At 36.1% G+C, this 17,351-nt stretch overlaps 4 protein-coding genes across 6 annotated transcripts; 1 reads left to right on the forward strand and 3 right to left on the reverse strand.

The window, feature by feature from the left end:
* Positions 1-29: 29 nt before the first annotated feature.
* LOC105274290 (CMP-sialic acid transporter 1-like) lies at positions 30-2,567 on the reverse strand. Its single transcript, XM_011317238.1, has 5 exons — positions 2,463-2,567; positions 2,099-2,213; positions 1,428-1,614; positions 1,042-1,194; positions 30-664 (listed from the first exon to the last, which is right to left on the reverse strand). Exons 1-5 carry the CDS (start codon positions 2,548-2,550, stop codon positions 164-166), a joined length of 1,044 nt encoding a protein of 347 aa, XP_011315540.1. The 5' UTR covers positions 2,551-2,567; the 3' UTR covers positions 30-163.
* An 84-nt stretch (positions 2,568-2,651) lies between these two features.
* Positions 2,652-9,471, reverse strand: TBC1D23 (TBC1 domain family member 23). Of its 3 annotated transcripts, XR_892986.1 has the most exons (6): positions 9,220-9,471; positions 6,790-8,042; positions 6,265-6,718; positions 5,562-5,842; positions 4,231-4,288; positions 2,665-2,739 (listed from the first exon to the last, which is right to left on the reverse strand). XR_892986.1 is itself a non-coding variant. In XM_011317237.1 (5 exons), exons 1-4 carry the CDS (start codon positions 9,246-9,248, stop codon positions 5,563-5,565), a joined length of 2,016 nt encoding a protein of 671 aa, XP_011315539.1. In that variant the 5' UTR covers positions 9,249-9,471; the 3' UTR covers positions 2,652-2,739; position 5,562. The 3 variants fall into 3 exon arrangements, 2 of the variants coding, with proteins under 2 accessions (XP_011315539.1, XP_011315538.1); XM_011317237.1 differs by lacking the exon at positions 4,231-4,288 and having other exon boundaries at positions 2,652-2,739; XM_011317236.1 differs by lacking the exons at positions 2,665-2,739; positions 4,231-4,288 and having other exon boundaries at positions 5,214-5,842.
* Positions 2,708-3,474, forward strand: LOC105262713 (uncharacterized). Its single transcript, XM_011298434.1, has 3 exons — positions 2,708-2,781; positions 3,057-3,169; positions 3,284-3,474. Exons 1-3 carry the CDS (start codon positions 2,711-2,713, stop codon positions 3,472-3,474), a joined length of 375 nt encoding a protein of 124 aa, XP_011296736.1. The 5' UTR covers positions 2,708-2,710.
* A 3,597-nt stretch (positions 9,472-13,068) lies between the features above and the next one.
* On the reverse strand, positions 13,069-15,403 carry LOC105274291 (uncharacterized). Its single transcript, XM_011317240.1, has 4 exons — positions 15,246-15,403; positions 14,476-14,931; positions 13,857-14,136; positions 13,069-13,343 (listed from the first exon to the last, which is right to left on the reverse strand). The coding sequence occupies exons 2-4, from the start codon at positions 14,898-14,900 to the stop codon at positions 13,209-13,211; spliced, it is 840 nt and encodes a 279-aa protein (XP_011315542.1). The 5' UTR covers positions 14,901-14,931; positions 15,246-15,403; the 3' UTR covers positions 13,069-13,208.
* Between the last annotated feature and the right edge of the window lie 1,948 nt (positions 15,404-17,351).

Consider the following 17,351-nt stretch of genomic DNA (forward strand, 5'->3'; position numbering starts at 1 on the left):
CAAAATATTTCTTATGGAATATTCTAAGGGTTCCAATAGAAATATCCAATGCAATTTTCTAGTATCTATTTTTTCTATGGAATTTTTTTAGTATTAGTGTCTTCACTAAAGTGAAAAAAAATTCACGCAATTCTCTCAGGCTTAACCAGAAAGAAAATAATAATTAAACAATCTCAATGCTCTTCTTCGATATGAGTGGCTCTGCCCTCTCGCCCTCTTCCTCACTCGTGACTGACTTGGGGGAGTTCTGGACGGGATTCTGAGCGTAGAGAATAACCGCATAACTGACCATTCCAATAGCCAGCCCAGTATTCAAATAAATGGGAATGCCAAAGAGCAACCAGCACAAGACAGCTGTAAATACGAGCTCCAAGGCACTGGCAAAAGTCTTGAGGATTGAGTTCAAGTTCTTCAGGAAGAAGCTCGTGATTATTCCTACTGCTGCGTTGTTGGCTATTATAACTAGGACTTTGGGGTCAAAGAGAATACTGGGGCCAACGTTCTCGAATGCCCCGAGGAGATCTCCTTGGAGAATTAACACGAGGATATTACAGATTATGCTATCGATGTACATGAAGACGTTCTGCACGTAGATGTTGATGTTGGCGCCTTGGCCTTTCAGAAGGTACTCGTTGTAGACACCAGCTAGGCAAGAGCAGATTGTCTAAAAGATAAATAAAGGATTTTATTCACAAAATCGCCGGAATTGAAATAAACAGTTGGTAGCTACTTTACGTGTAATTTAATCTAATCAGTTTAATGTTAATGAAAAAACATGAATACTAAACTTTTTTTTTACAATTCGGATTATTTGAATTATAAAAAATTGAACCAAATTTCAAATTTAGGTAAACATGAAAAGCATGACATCTGTGATTCATGAATGATTATCATTTTTAAATTTAAGTTTCTTTAATTTGAGGTCAATTCTAAGGGATGGAAATGGTGATCATATCGATACTTTGAAACTAAAGTAGAATGAGTAGAGTGATTATAATTTCGAAATTCTTTTTTCTTTTGCTCACTCAACATGAAACTCACCTGGATGAATATGAAAAGCGCGTTGATGTTAACATGAAAATTTGATACCGCTGTATTTCCAGAGCTGAAATTCACTTGCTTCATCATGCAGCCCAGAGTCAAGATTATTAATGATAACCATTGTTTATTCGACAGCTGTTTTTTAAAAACTACCTGAAACCCAAAGATAATCTCTCTTTAAAAAATGAGCAAAAGAATCAGCAAATCCATATGAATATGGTGGTAAAAAAATGATTGAGGCTCATTAATATTTATAAACAATAGAATTTAATGATGATAATCGATTAATTACCTCAGTTTTGTTTTGTATTTATATTTTCAATTATTGGTTTGTTTGCTAAAGAGGCATCTGAATGATTGGAGAATTTAAGTGGATTAACAATTACCTGGAAAATAATTCCAGTTATTACTACCCTGAACTGCAGGAGGAGGTAGTATGTCGTGGGATCAAACGCAGCTAGATTTATAAACGCTAGGTTATTGTAGAGACAGTAGAGGAATGATGGGACCATGTACAGCATAAACACCTGCCTGTGTTTGATTATTTCGAGGAAGAGAGACGAGATATCATTACTGAAACCACAAAAACATGATTTAAAAAAATATCTTATCCAATTCACCTCCAACAGGAGAAATGTCTCGATAATTATTTTTACAAAGATGAACTGCCTAGAAAATAGGACAAATTTAAACGAGCAGAAATTAATGAAAAAACCTGACACTTTCTCTAGGAAATTCCCCATAACATACAATAAAATATGATTTTGAGTTTTCTCTGAAAATCAATCCTACATTTTGGGAGTTTTAGAATTTATATTTTTTTTATTCGTCATAACTAAAAAACTATTAGAGAGAATTTTCACAGAAAAAATCAGAATGATTTATTTATGACACAAATTAAAAAGTCAACGTTTGTAAATAATACTCTGCAAATAAGTGTCGATTTAAAATTCCTACAGAGAAAGCTCAGGGCTTTTTATTGATGTTTGTCTTACGTAATAGTTCCTCGCAGTTTCATTACTCCACGAGTTTAGAAGTAATTACAAGCAATACTCACTTCCAGCAATATAATATCATAGATACTATCAATTTGAGCACTTCAGTCATCAGCACGACAGTCACAATATTGTATTTGTAATCTCCTTTGCTCTGCGACAATGTTACAAATATTCCTGCAGTAAACAACTTTATTACCACTTAAATAATTAAAAAACAATATAAATTATAGTAATAATTATCTCCGACAAGTAATAAAACAACTAATGGCGCGAGAATAATAAAGACAATGCAGATAATCACTATTTTTTTTAATGTTTAATTTCTGTTACAGTTAATGAGCAAAAACTGAATGGGGAGTTTAATGTTTTTCTACTAAGTTATTAGTGAAAACTTATTCATTAGGTGCATAATTTTTTGTTTACCTTGATTTATGAAGAGGCCCATGTAGGATATGAATATAACCGCACTCCATCGCCCTGGGAATAATTCTCCCCAGCTGACGTTTCCCATTTTCTCCAGTCATACGACATTTATCAGAGAAAATCCAGAGTCTCTTCCAAATGGAAAATAATTAATGAATCTTCTGATACCCGGAAAACTCAATGAATTTTGCAGGGCACTGAACACCGGACTGTCACCAGTTGTAAATAATCATTGAGAGCTAGTGCGCATGTGCAGGTACACGAATACAAATCGGCCCTACAAATTATTGGAAATAGACCTCATGGTCAACTGGAATAGGTAATTGGAAATTATGTCACAAACTTGATACTCGACACGCGATTATCCGTGCATTAATAATTTATCAATTTAAAAAATATTTCGAAAGTTTCAAGACGTTTACCATTTTTCACTATCTACTCTAACGTGAATTCAAGATTAACTCTCCATTCTGCCCAAATATCTTCAAAACTAATGGAGATAGTAAAAAATGTTGTATGACCTTTTTTGTAGTCTTTTAGATTTCCGACAAAAAAGTCCCCAGGAGTTTTTCACTGTATCTGCTAGATTTTCAGATATTCACGAGAAAACTCCGGAGTTATTTTAGTTACGCCTGTGCAAAGTCACTCCACGTTGAAATCGGTCTTTGAAGATATCTGGGAAGCTGAAGGAACGAAAAGAAATACTGGTAACTATTTAGTAGATTCAAGCCAGGGATTATTCGCCCCAGCCCACGTCGCATTGACCGCGAAACTCGCGTTTATGATCAGCCATTATCTAAATGTGTTTTGCGGATTTATAGGATATTTGTGCGAACTCTGGGATAGTGGTGCAGATTCTTCAGCGCCCGAGAAGACCACTATCATGGTTATCTATGTGACTAGTTATTTAAACGGAGCAGCGACTTTCATAATACGAGGAGCGAATTCCTTTCAATCATCAAGAGATATCACCCACCTCACTAATAGAGTGTCGACACGGGCAGAGATTTGAGACTGATTGGTGCCGTCGCTCAGTTCTCAATTCTCACAAAAATGTTATATTAATTTCTGATTATCAATTGCCGTTGAGGGACGGCTGAGCAAATGTAGAGTTTGAGGATAGAGCAGCTCTCTGTCAGTCGCATGCTTTTCCCGGGCATACATTCACTCATATTTGTGTGGTCTATTGTCTCTGAGTGTATCAGCATGTGTTATCATAAGGCCAGATACACCGCCACGTGCAAGTTGTTGGTTCTGGATGACGCAAAGAGCGGCGAAGTTAGGGTATTTAACTGCTCCATTTAAATCTATACACATACACGAAGGTAAATGAAGGTAGGATAGACAAAATAGAAATTCGTGGAAAAATCTCGAACTGTGTGAGAACTAAAGGACTGGTGTAAATCTACTAAATAATTACCGAAATTGTTGCTGAACCTTTTTTGTAGCCGGTGAAATTTTTTATAAAAAAGACCCTTATAAGATTCCTCCATCATGCACGGATATCCGGCTATTCGGTTATCGAAAATTAAAATTCACTTCAGATGTTCCTTTCCGTAGACTATTGATTTATTCCTCTATCGATTATTCCGTTATTGCTTATGGCATGAATATTTAGTTTTTCCAATAATTGACATATTTCAATAATTCACGAACAACTTCACTTAATTAATTTCAAGTAACAAATGAAGTGATTGAGGAATACTGCAAGAATAAAGAGAAAACAGAATTGTTTACAATTTTTATCCTGCATTTTATTAATTCATACCTCCCATTGTGAAAATTTTGAAATAAAAAAGACTGTAGCAGTGGAATGTCACGCCCAGCTGTAAGATAAGAAATGATAGTACAATTATTCCCTGATAATGGACAATTTACTGAGAATACGATATAATTTCTATTCACATCCCTCTGGACGAAAAAACAAACGAGAAAAACAGATCACCAAAACCAGATTCATGAATTTGTGAAATATATGAATTTCTGCTGAATAAAAGGGTAAAAAGAGTGGAAGAGTAAGGAAATAATCACTTCCTGGAAATATTTCGAGTGTTATCTACATCCGCTTCAATATGCTCTCTTTTATTTATATTAGGCTATAATTCATCTACTATTATACAGTTATATAATTTTTTTATTTCGTTATATACATAGTCAAGGATTGAAGAAGATTCACTTTATATTCAATGTCTATTCAGTCATAATCAATCATGAAAAGAAAAGAAAACACATCAATTAACTAATTCTTCAGCAGTCGAATTTGATTCACATTTTATTCTGCAATTGCCCTTTTTTTTCATTACTTACTTTTATTAGTGTGGAGTCAATTCCTCATAAAATGAATCTTCTTGAGGGGTTAATTGTAACAGTATGCCTTTCCTCATTAGTCGCTGTATCTCATTAATGAGAATCCAAAGATAACAATGATTTCTCGTGGTTTTATAAATAATTACTTTAGTATATCTTACACTGTGACTTGAATATAAAATTTATCAATAGCAAACAAGGGGCGATCGCCTCAACTACGTCTTTATGTACCTCTTCCCCTAATTAATGATTAGCATTGTCCCTCATATTCTCCAGGAATCTACCATCAAGCCTCTCCTAGAGTCTAGGAGAGGACCTAGACTATCGAAATCTCCGAGCATTTTCATCGTTCTCTTGTCAATAATTTGGTAAATTTGGGGGTTGGAAGCACAAAAGTGAAAAAATAAGAGTACAATGTGGTTTTTATACTTTCAGAGGTGATTATTGATTCGATAATTATTTTTTAGGCGTGGAGTTAATGAACTTTTGAAGTCGAGAATTGCTCGATTTTTCATTTAGTTTTAATTGCAAAAAGTGAAATAAACTGTATCCTCCTACCTATCCACAGACCAAGTGATCGAAATGAAAATCCAGTACGTCCCAAAATCACTTTGATTTATTAGTTAATGGCACTTGATTGCAATAAATGGACGTATAATACTTCACTCCGTTTATTGAAAAAATTCTTTCAGAATCCTCGTGAATCGAAAAGTGTAAGTACCCGGTGTAAACAATTCAAAAAAATTTTTAGTTACGATTTAAATCAAAAAAATCAATTGTCAAACCACTCACTTTAGTCAGAACTTTGCAATTGTTTAAGAATTTGCTGAGATATCATTTTAGTTGCTTCACTGGCATTTGGAATAAGAAATCTGTCCATGTCAGTGATTACTGGATTCTCGTTGTACTGGGTTGCACTACCGTACTTGAATGTAATCAAGTCTGGGTGACGCTTGCGGGACGTTATTTTGACGATTGTAGAGAGGGGACGTTTCACAATCACATGGGCAGCGTCTCGACGCCCTGGGATCTCTCGAAGAACTATTAGATGACTGTCGGTTACCAGAAGATGGCTAGAAATTTTTTTTAACAATTATGCCAGGAAGGTACATTTATATAGATTAAATGCAGAGCCGTATGCATTGGATAATTCAGCTTTCAATTTTTTCAAATTTACTGTTGATTTCTTATTGATTTATTATCCATTATTGTTATTATTACTATTATTATTTTCATTAATTTATGGAATCAAATTTCACATAGAATTCTTTGAACTTTGTATTTTTGGCAGGAATTTCTCCGAGTTAGTTACTAAACTCGATTTCCTTCATAAATAAAACAGAAAAGCAAATTTAAGAATTAATATGAATATCTAAAAAAATGACATTCATAAAATATTATTGAGGTTAACGAATTGTCTAGCGAATTCACTAGATTTTTTGATTTACTTCTAGATTATATGGTAAAAAATTATAATTTTTAATAAAATAATTACCTGTCATAAACATATCCATTAACCTTGACCTCCTGGCACTTGAAGGAATGTAGCAGCTGGGGATCCTTTAGCCACTGCTGGATGGAAACAACCTCGACAGGCTCCTCACTCTCCGGAGTGCTCATGACAACATCAGGATCGTGATCATCGTCTATACTGAATACTGGTGCAGTGTGCCTGGACCTCCTGGGCTCTGGGGGTTTCTTCTCAGTCGTCGTTTCACTCGCTGAAGTATTGACGATATAATCAAAGAGCTTTCCCTTGACCTCTCGGCTCTTCAGCTTCATTGCCAGTCCAATTTTTCCAAATAAATCTGAATTATTATTCTTGACCTTGACAGGACTGGCGTCATTAGAATTAGCCTCTGACAGATTTGCATTGCACACTAAGCAATGTTGGGAGTTGTGGTCCACCAGATTCGACACAACCTCATCCCCAAAATATTCGTGAATTGCTAGAAAATAAAAAATATCAATGCATTCGTTCTACATTCACCACGTGATTACAACAAATATAATTAATTACCTTGATAGCCATTAGCAACCATGCTGACATACTGCGTATGCTTTTGGAGGAAAGAAGCGACAACCATGTGAGTATACCTGTCCTCCTCTTGCCTGCCACTTCCCAGAAAGCAAAGATGTTCCCCTCCAGCACTGGATCCAACCGCAAGGGCCTGTCTCTGTGCCTGAAGAAGCCCCTGAACAGCAGTGGCAAAGGCCGCTGGCTCCTGCAGCATGAGATTGCAGTCCAGATGAAAAGCAGTGGGCAGATGTCCAGCATTGTATTGCTCAGCAGGTCTGCAGTCCACCAGAAAAAACCTGACAGATTCCACAGATCCTCCAGATGACATCGTAGCCTCCACCGAGTTTTCAACGAGCTCCTGTGCTGACACAGGGAGACACAGAGCATGGGAAATGAATTTCTCATCACCTCCCTCACCAAACATTATGGAGTACAAGTCCTGCTTAAACGAATTGGGGGTTTTCATGGCATAGTACTGGGCGAGGGAGCAGAAATCCGTGACATCCTCAGCTTCTAGGGCACATGGCATGGCCGAGAGGGTCTCCACAATGCTCTGCTTGTCCTCGTCCTTCATACTGAGAATTTGCTCTCTAGCATTTATCACCATTATCAGGGACAAAAACATCATGAAAAATGGATCAGCCTGCATGAAGTAGAGGTCCCACATTGTGCAAACAGCAGGTAGTGAGCAGATACCAGCGAATAGTGTGTTAACCCAACCTTTCGTGTATTGATCCGGTGAAACTCTCTTGGTGTCCAGGAAAGAGCACAATTCTGGCTCATGGTAAAGCAGGAGAAGTCTCAGAACTGCGCTGCTTGTCTCGCCTCGGGGTATGTAGACGTCTCTTATGGCCTCAAATAAGTTGTACGTGGCTGAACGAGGCAGCTTGAGAGCCACCAGTGGACCCAGCAGCTCCAGCCAGCCATTCCCTCTCTCATAGGTTTTCCCTCTGCTCTTGCAGTAGAATGTCAGGATTGACTCTAGGTCCGAGACGACTGATACCTTGTCCTCGTCATCGTTTCCAAGCTTTCCAACCAGCTGTTGGCAGTCCTCTCTGATGGTATTCTGCTCAGCAAGGTCAAATACCTCATTGAAGTGGATCAGCTGATTGCCTCTGTCGGTGACGTCCAGGCATGCCTGCCACACATCAGGTCGCAGGTTCCCCGGCACTGGCTGACCCTTGCATATTGCGTAGATATCTGAGGCTGAGGGTACCTCTGTATCTAATAGTGCTGCCTCCAACTCTAAAACCCTGGATAAATGCATTGTTATTTATTTATGAGGTCTAGCTTTTCATTTTGGCGGTTGTAGTCGTTTAAATTGTTAGGTAATTTCAAATATTTCTAGTTTTAGATTATTGAGATTCAATTGAATACAAAATTTATAAGAATTCTACTCAAACATTTCTTTTGCTTTTTCTGTCAATCCTATATTATTCACGAAAAATCGTTTGGTTGGGGATATTTTTCTGTTTTTCAAATTTTATTATGGTAAGTCCATATCAAATTCCGGAGAGGCACCGAAATGCTTGTATTTATCAGATCGAGGGCCAAAATAATTCGTAAGATATGGACGGAGACACTTGTATGTTAATTAGAGATTAGGAAGCCATTAGCGTCGAGTTGAGGTGTTAATGGAAATTCATAATTATTAGCTCAAGGGATTTCAAAGTTTTTCGTTTGTGGCTCGTGTGGAAAAATTAAACGTGACGCTCAAGTTGCTGTTAAAATCCCATTGATCCTGTGGATTATTATCCAATATTCGAAGGCAAAAACTCTAGATTTTCTCTTTTGATTATGAAGAACTCCTAAGAAAATATTTAAATCGAAAAATCTGAAGTCATTTTTCCCCATCAAATATTCACTAAAATTTTGAAGAAGTTCTAATAGAAATTAATCAGAATTTCGAGGGAAAAAAAGAGAAATTATTATTAAAAAAAACCATTTTTCAAATAGAATAGAATAATTCACTATTTTTATTATAAAATCCCATCGAAAAGGGCGGGAACCCCTTGCATATTCAAACCACAACCGCCTGCCGCCAGAAAGTCAATCAAGCATAAAAAAAAATCAATTCTCATCGAATCCTGAAATATGGAGCAAAACCATCACCGATGGAAATCCTTCTCCCCCACCCAGAAGTTCAATGCTTTCCCGTTCCCCCCAGTCTCCCACGGAATCACATTCGCAATTCCAAAGAATTCTCAAAATTCAGACAAAAAAAATGTATGTCAATATGAATCAGCGACAAGTCACTGAATAAACAAAGTCAGATCATCTGATTAGCCGTTTAATCTTTATAACCTTCAGAAATCCTGAAAATCGACTTCGCGAGCATTGACAAATAATTGACAATTGGCTATTAATATTCAATGAACTTTTATGGGAAAATATCGAATAGGAAAAATGAAAAATAGGAGTGAGACTCACCAAGTGTTTTCGTTCTCCTCCAGAGACATTCTGAATCCCAGAACAAACGTCAGAGCAAATTATTCCACAGGGAAATCTCTCACTTATGATCGAGGAAAATCAGTGGATGACTCGATTATTATCATGATTTACGATGATTTCTGGATTTATCAGTGTTCCCGCATTTGTCATTTTTCAATTCCACGTAGTCCTCCCGTGACGAGGACAGGGAGACGATAAAATTCGATAAAAAAAAATTCCATCGACGGTTATGTTGACATATGCTGGCTGCGCATGCGTCCAACAACGGCGCGAAGAGGCGCATGGGAAATTGAATTTCTTTGAGCTTCTTTTTTTGTCTTTGTCTTTCCTTTTTTAAGTTTTCAACAACAAAGGAGTTGTTGAGCGAAAACTGTTGGGTCTGAGGATAAAATTTATTGAATTTGTTCTGGATTTGGTGCTCTCAAGCTTTCTTGTTATTTATTTCCCGTTTTAAAATTATTTATTAAGAAAAACTGTGGAATTTTTTATTTATTTTTTTTATGGAAAAATTGAGAACAAAGACTTGTTGACTCGTTGAGGGCGAGTTTTTAAGACTGAGGGAGAATTTTATTGAGAATTTGTTTTTATCTACTGCTTATAAGGTTTTATGAATTTTTTCGGATTTATCAGTTGAAAGAAATCGTGGGAATTCTGTTTTTTGGGGGAATTCAGAGGGGAGGGGAGAAATAATTAGCAAATCTGCGAGATTTTGGAAATTGCAAATGGCGCTAAGAGATAATTGTTAGACAATTAGAGGACGTGCATTGTAAATCTAGTCGGTTGGCTTTGAGTTTTTGGGAACAGGGAGCTTTCATGAATTTTGTGGGGGAGGAAGTTAATTGAAAAATATTGGAACGAGTTATTTTTTATGATGGAGTCGTGTGATTATTACATTACAATACCTCCCAGATCATCCCTCTGCTGCACTGTCTGCACTGTTGATCCTGATGAGATCCGGGACTCCAGTGCTAAATCATATTTCCATTGGAAGACTCTCAAATGCAGGTAATCATTTTTTTCTATTAATTACCGAGTAATCAGGAAATGATTCACCTTTGATTTACCTGGCACAATCAATTTAGACTGTAAAATTTCTTTCTCGAATCACAGGATGACTATCTGAAATTACAAATGTCTTGTGAAAAATCATTTAATTATTATCAGGTTCAATGTCAAATCGATGGTGTCGAAAGAAATCACTTCGAAATAAATAATGGACCGTAAATAGTGGAGCAATATAAAGAAGGAAAAAAAAACATTCAACCCTTTGCAATGAAAATCTTTTGCTTTTAGGTACATCATAAACATGATGCCATCAACAGTAATTGCAAGTCCAATTCACCAGTCGAAGGGTGCGTTTTATGTGATTACAACCAGGGATTTCTACAAGACTGGAGTTCTGCAGAGGAATCTAATGAGAGTCAATCTAAAAGTATTAATTAATTCAGCCTTCACAAGTTAACGATTCAATCAGTCCAATAGATCATGTTCTTCAATAACATTTCAGCATTCAGTTCCACAAGCTGTGACCCCTCGAGCTTACGTCGACTGTTTAAAATACACTTTTGAGTTCTACTTATCCCCAAAATGGAATAGGGTTGCTGATGTTTACATGGAGGGCCACAATTTCCTCAGCAACTCGGAGTTTAACCCCGCCATTTGCAGCAGAATCAGCTTGATATCGAAGGAAACAGCCTTAAAAGACGAAATCAGGATGAGCCTGACTCCTGTCGCTGCTAAACTGCCTCCAATGAAGTTGGAGAACTTGGCGATTTCTTCGATGGTTGTTGGTCACTTCCTGCAGGATCCAGAGGGGGTCCTCGATGTCACTCTCTTCGCCACTCACAGAGTCATCGTAATCCCCAGGTAAAAATCAGGAGAAAGTAATAATAAATCAAGTGCACTGTTCGAAAATTACACTTAAAGTTTCAGATAAGAAAATTTGAAATTCTTAATAAATAACTGCAAAGTTACATAAAATTTCTGTATAATTGTTTATTGAGGGATCTTTTTATTTCTTGAATATTCTGGTAACTGGACCTGAAAAATCGTGAAAATGTTGATGATTCGATTTTTGAATCCAGTGAGAATTTGATTGTATTTAATGTTCAATATTCATGATGAGCATGAAAATTTAAGCTTTCATCGAAAAATCAAATATCACTCACCATAAAAAAGAGCCCAAATTTCTTGGATTCTCACGCTAAATGTAAATTTTAATGAACGTAATTAATGAAATAAATAGAATTGAAACTCATATAATAAAAAATTCAGATGACTTTGTGATTGAAATCTCAATCCATTTTTAACAGCATAGTAATTAAATTACAGTATGCGGAAGGCAATTCTGAAGAGAATCATGAAGAAGATTCCACCCACCTGTACTTTCCAAAATTACAGCGAAATTCGGAGGCACTGGAAGAATATGGTAAATAATATTCAAGGGCTAATGAAATTCTGATTTAATTTCGCTAAAAAATCAACAGAATTTTGAAAGTCCAGTTCTATATATCTTTAAATATACATCGTTCCATTGATGTTTTACATATATATGGTTTAAAAACGATAATAATATGTACCACAATATTGAAGCAAATTTTTCTACTGAACAATGAATAAATATATAAAACTATATATATGCGGTAAAAACGGTGATACTTTTCGTTATAGCAAAATTTTTTTAAGGAATGGGATAAATGTGTGGTTCAAGTCCAAAAACAATAATTATTTAAGGCCCGGATGGACTGCCTGGAAAAGATAATTTACTCCAAAATTGGGACTTCTAATTACTCCGTCAATTAATCGTTTTTTCCGATAATTTTTAGCTAGCGGCCTAGCTGTTGACAACCGCTAGGACGCTAACTAACAATTATTGAAAAAAAAACGATTAATTGACGGAGTAATTAGACGTCCCAATTTTGGAGTAAATTATCTTTTCCAGACAGTCCATCCGGGCCTTAATAATAATTTCTCGGCTGGAAAAGTAATTCGTATTCTTGCAGTACTGATGTCTGGATCCTTAATCAGGTGACGGAAACCCATCCAAATAAATATCCAACATCCAGAATACTCTGTTGGGCGTAAACTAGACATTTACGAACAATGAGATTGAAGTGATAAATTAAAAATGCTTGCAGTACGGCTACCGTCTTCCAAAAACGGACGAGGAGATGCTGTACTACGAGGTATACTTTCCAATTCCTTGTGCAACCATCGAGTACTTTATCTACCCAGACATCTGCATCAGACGAGAGATGTCCCAGCGTGCAGCAGATGGTCCAGAGCAAATAAATCGAAGATATCTGCAGGATCTCGGGTGCTCGATGCCGAAACTCCTCGATGAGCCACTCGAGCCCATCAACAAGTCCCAGGCGAATCCCACGAACTTCCAGAAGTCTTTGTTGATCGACACCTCTACAACTCCAGCACCTGTGGACGTCTCCCAGAACCTGGAGAATTCCGCTCGTCTTAGTCTCTCTGGGGGATCCCTGAAGAGGGACGCATCAACCCAGATGTCCCCCATCTCCAGCATTAGGGGCAAAGATGATAGAAAATTGAAGTTTAATAATTTGAAGAGAATCCAACAGATCCACAACGTCATCCCCTCGACCCTCTCGCTTCCCAGATCAATCGCGAAATCTCAGAAACCGAAAAAAATGTTTCTGAGTGAAGCTGAGATGTCCAAGTATTTCCGAAACTTCCAGAAGACGCATATCAATATTTTTAGTCCTATTACTCAGGAAACAATCAATGAAACTTCAAGTTTCCGTGAAATCCCGAGAAATTGATAATTGATTGTGTAATTAAGAATTTCCATTGAATCTTTCATTCTCATTTTTTTATTCGTTGATTTTCTATAAGATAATGGTGCAATTGATCAGGGCAATTCGTGTATGCGATGGATTAATTATATAATTATGCGTACAGTAAGAAATTAGGAAGAGACAATACGATAATTGTTGATTATTCTAGTTCTTGCGCTCGTACAGACGCGCATTACATTCAGAAATAACTGAGAGGAGTATGTTACGATCGGTGTTCTTTTTTATTCCAATTTCCTTCAGGTCTTTCTCGTCCAGAGTCAGGAACATCTCCACGTCGACCTAGGAGTAATCAACAGTAACGAAAGTGTAGACTGGCACAAGTCAACTCCATATCCCGAAAATTATGAATTTTTGATGGAAGCATTAAAGGAGTTTTTTCTTGATAATTCAATTTCCAACAAAAAAGCTTCTCTAGTATTTCCACTTAAAATCCATTGTTTTCCAGATTAATCGATATTCAATTTTAACTATAATTGTAATAAATGACTAGCCCCGATAACTATTTATATTGTCACTATTTCATCAGGGAATTCCTGTCCGTGAAAGACCCAATTAATGAATATTTCATAAATAATATAATTAATAAAGATGAGTCAGAAAATTTGATTGAAAATTTCGATAGACTTTTTTCTTTTCTCTACACATGCAATTATCGTTTTGAGTAGTCCTAAGAAAAAATCTTATTAGAATTTTTTGTAGGTAATTTCCGGATCTTCGAAAAAGTCTTATAAAATGTTTATCTACAACGTTTCATTCACGAAATAAAATTGAGAGAGTCGAGAGAGTCTTTACCTCTTGCTCGATGAAGATGAAAGCAAGATGATTGAGCCCAAAGCGTTTCAGCAAATGAACCATCTTTCTCTGGTTCTCCTTCAAGTAAAATCCACTCGGTGGCGTTTCACAATCTATTGGCTGAGGTGTTTCCTCATTACTAAAGAGGGAATCGTCGGAGGAGCTCCCAGGGAACGGAGAGGGCACAGGACTTAACTGATTCAGGTCCTCTACTTCCTGAAGATTCTGTTCAAAATTTGCCTCCTCAATCACTAGATCCGGTGGACGGAGCATCTTGTACCTTTTCAATCACCAGAAAAATTAATTAATAACAAAAAAAACCCGATCTTGCAACAAAGATTCCCCAAAATAAGGACAATCTAAGAAAAACGTAAATCGGTCTCTCGATAAATTCACTGAATATCTCTAAGCCTATAGAATTTGCAAAGAAAAGTTATTAGACTTTTTTGTAGCCCTGGGAATTCTCTAAACAAATGATCTTATGAGTCTCCCCTCTGGAGCTACTAGTTTCCGAGATATTGATGGCAAAACAATGATTCTGACTTGTGTGAAAATCGAGTCGACAGCTTTTGCAGAATTTCTTCCCTTTTTTTTATTTCTTCTCTGGAAATATTCTTACTTTGAATTGGATACGATCGATTGATGAGGAGTAGATGTGTCTGGAGGATCATCTTCACATGAATTTAAAACGGATGAATCATTCACGCAGGAATTGGATGCGTATTCATTCGAAGAAATAGAGAGTGAATCATCAAGGCAGAAGGAATCGTTCAGTCCGAAGGATAATTGATTCTTCTCATTGTTTACATCATGAGTCTGTTTCTTCATCAAACCCTCATTCATCATGGCATCGACGCTATCATTCAAATCCATCGTTTGGAATGTTTTTATCAATTTATCGGCGACATCCGTCGTCACATTTGGAGAATGTCTCTTCCATTTTGGAGGTGGAACCGGCAGGGATTTTATTCTCTCTGGAGGTGTATGTTCGTTCAAGTATCTCTGATTAGTCTGAGTCAAACCCGGTGGTGAAACTTCGGCCATTTTTCATTATTCTGTTGTCAATTGTGTCGTTCTGGCAATAAAATATTAATAAAATAATCAATTCAATAGCGAAATGGACAATTTCATTCTTTCCAAGTCAGTTTTTTGATAACATCTCGAAAAGGACGAAAGATAGCGATATTTTTGGTTTAACATTCTTTGTAGAAAAAGAGAAGAGCTATAAAAAAAGTTCTGGTGAAAATATCACTATCTTCCTTCAGTTCGAAGATATCTTCTAAAAACTGGCATTACAAAATGCGCGCAGCGCAGTTAATCATTTCGCAACAATTTTGTATGAATAATTGAGGGAGAGAATAAATAAATAATTCGAAAAAATTGACTCACTTATTAGAATGCTTTTCACCCGTTAAACTATAAAATTCCGAACCAGCAGTGTCTTTACAGAAATATCGCCTTAAACATTCGTAAACTCAATTCTGTTTCACTTTCCATCGTGTCTGAATTCACAATGAATTTAGAGATCGGAAGAATAGCCCGAAGGCCCGAGTCATTCAATAAATACTGTGTTTACAGTTTATTTTGAGTCTTAAATCAAGAGATCAACGCCAATTTGATATTTATATCAGAAATTGACAGCCTTGAGACCTTAGATTTGTCTCATGACTCCCATTATTCACCCAAACAATTCGATTTTGCTCTGAGGATTTGACTTCCTCTGAAAAATTCTATTGAATTTCTATTGAAATCACAGCATGCTAAAATCATGCTGGATGAAAAAATCATCATTTCTCATACACATTATCTGAAAATTAAAAAAAAAACCGCACGTATACAAATGGTCACAAATCGGTTTTAATATGGAATATAATTAGTAGATAAATAATTTATTTCCTAAAGAAACAATAGCAGCAATTTTAGGAATGTAATTTTATAATTGAATAATTAGTAATCTATTTATGATGAACTCTTTAATTATGGATGTTTAGTTAGCCGGTGGTGGCTCAAATATTGATCAGGTCGATTTAAATGAATTATTTTGCAATTATCAACGATTAATAAAGTCATGTATTATTCAGATTTTCGACTATTATAAAGTTAACTATTATAGACTACTTTTTGGAAATTATATAGTTAAGATATGTGAAAAAAATACATTTTTCCCGGTATTGCCTTCTATTTTTATTTATATTTTTAGCATCTTCAAGTAGATAAATATTGACGTCATGAAACCGTGATTGGGCGCGCAGTGCGCGCTTCCATCCTTCCTATAGAAAAATCTACCACCAGCTCTCAAAAATTAATTTCTCCTTTTTTAAGATTAAGCTACTCCCTTCATCTAGATAAAACTTTTACTTTAATAAATCAAGTTTATTATTTAGAAACGATAGATGAAATGTCTTAAACATTTCCTCTCTTCCCATTGTCACCCCTTCTGTGTTTATCAGCATTTTTATCGTCTTCAAGTAGATGAATTATCAAAATTGAACTTAGATGACATACGATCCAGTGTTTTAAGTAAAAAATTGTTTATTCATTCCTGTGAAGACTTGGGATGAGTCTATTGTTAATATAAAAAAATCCGTTTCCCTAAAACACCAGATTTGTTGCATATTCTTTATTTAATCGATTCCTGATAAAATATATCGTAGTAAATTGAAGACAATTAAAATTGAAAAGCATGTCGATAAAGTAAACCTCTCTTTTGAGTATTCGTAGCGAAGAGGATTGACTGAAGTAGAGGCTTAGTTTTGGGGGTTTGAGTGACCCCAGCGGCATCGTAGTACTGCACCCCAAGAGAGGGAGGACGCCACACGCAATGGGGGTGTCGTCCCGTCAGCCGACTCGGTAACTGCCTCAGTAGTAGTCCCGCTGTCAGAGGGACTAGTCAATTGGGTGAATTTTATTTTATGTGTTACGAAATTGGTATTCACTGAAATTTAAAAATGAAAAATTGTTTAAAAAGTATCAGGGGAGCATGAAAATCGAGGAGGTATTCACTGATATTTGAAAATTCGAAATTTTTGAAAAAGTATCAGGAGAGCATGACAATTGAGGAAGTATTCACTGAAATTTGAAAAATTCGAAATTTTCAAAAAAGTATCAGGGGAGCATGAAAATCGAGGAGGTATTCACTGAAATTTAAAAATTCGAAATTTTTGAAAAAGTATCAGGAGAGCAACAATTGAGGAAGTATTCACTGATATTTGAAAATTCGAAATTTTTGAAAAAGTATCAGGAGAGCAACAATTGAGGAAGTATTCACTGAAATTTGAAAATTCGAAATTTTTGAAAAAGTATCAGGGGAGCATGAAAATCGAGGAGGTGTTCACTGAAATTGAAAAATTCGAAATTTTTGAAAAAGTATCAGGGGAGAATGGAAATGGAGGAAGCATTCACTAAAGTTAAAAAATTTAAAATTTTCAAAAAAGTATCAGGGGAGCACGACAATCGAGGAGGGATTCACTGCAATTCGAAAAGTCGAAATTTCTG

Source organism: Fopius arisanus, unplaced genomic scaffold (assembly GCF_000806365.1).
Source record: "Fopius arisanus strain USDA-PBARC FA_bdor unplaced genomic scaffold, ASM80636v1 scaffold00010, whole genome shotgun sequence".
In the NCBI taxonomy this organism is placed as follows: domain Eukaryota; kingdom Metazoa; phylum Arthropoda; class Insecta; order Hymenoptera; family Braconidae; genus Fopius; species Fopius arisanus.

Excerpts from the sequence above, each read along its gene's own strand:
- LOC105262713 (XM_011298434.1), top strand. The coding sequence starts at position 2,711 with ATGTGCAGGTACACGAATACAAATCGGCCCTACAAATTATTGGAAATA. Across the intron at positions 2,782-3,056 it reads CTCATGGTCAACTGGAATAG|ATATTCACGAGAAAACTCCG; the intron begins GTAATTGGAAAT and ends CTAGATTTTCAG. Across the intron at positions 3,170-3,283 it reads AGGAACGAAAAGAAATACTG|GATATTTGTGCGAACTCTGG; the intron begins GTAACTATTTAG and ends GCGGATTTATAG.
- TBC1D23 (XM_011317237.1), bottom strand. The coding sequence starts at position 9,248 with ATGTCTCTGGAGGAGAACGAAAACACTTG. Across the intron at positions 8,043-9,219 it reads GAGGAGAACGAAAACACTTG|GGTTTTAGAGTTGGAGGCAG; the intron begins GTGAGTCTCACT and ends GCATTTATCCAG. Across the intron at positions 5,843-6,264 it reads AATGGATATGTTTATGACAG|CCATCTTCTGGTAACCGACA; the intron begins GTAATTATTTTA and ends AAAAATTTCTAG.
- LOC105274291 (XM_011317240.1), bottom strand. The coding sequence starts at position 14,900 with ATGGCCGAAGTTTCACCACCGGGTTTGACTCAGACTAATCAGAGATAC. Across the intron at positions 14,137-14,475 it reads TCGATCGTATCCAATTCAAA|GTACAAGATGCTCCGTCCAC; the intron begins GTAAGAATATTT and ends GTGATTGAAAAG. Across the intron at positions 13,344-13,856 it reads TCATCTTCATCGAGCAAGAG|GTCGACGTGGAGATGTTCCT; the intron begins GTAAAGACTCTC and ends GATTACTCCTAG.
- LOC105274290 (XM_011317238.1), bottom strand. The coding sequence starts at position 2,550 with ATGGGAAACGTCAGCTGGGGAGAATTATTCCCAGGGCGATGGAGTGCG. Across the intron at positions 1,615-2,098 it reads ATGATATTATATTGCTGGAA|TAATGATATCTCGTCTCTCT; the intron begins GTGAGTATTGCT and ends TTGTGGTTTCAG. Across the intron at positions 1,195-1,427 it reads TAACTGGAATTATTTTCCAG|GTAGTTTTTAAAAAACAGCT; the intron begins GTAATTGTTAAT and ends TTTGGGTTTCAG.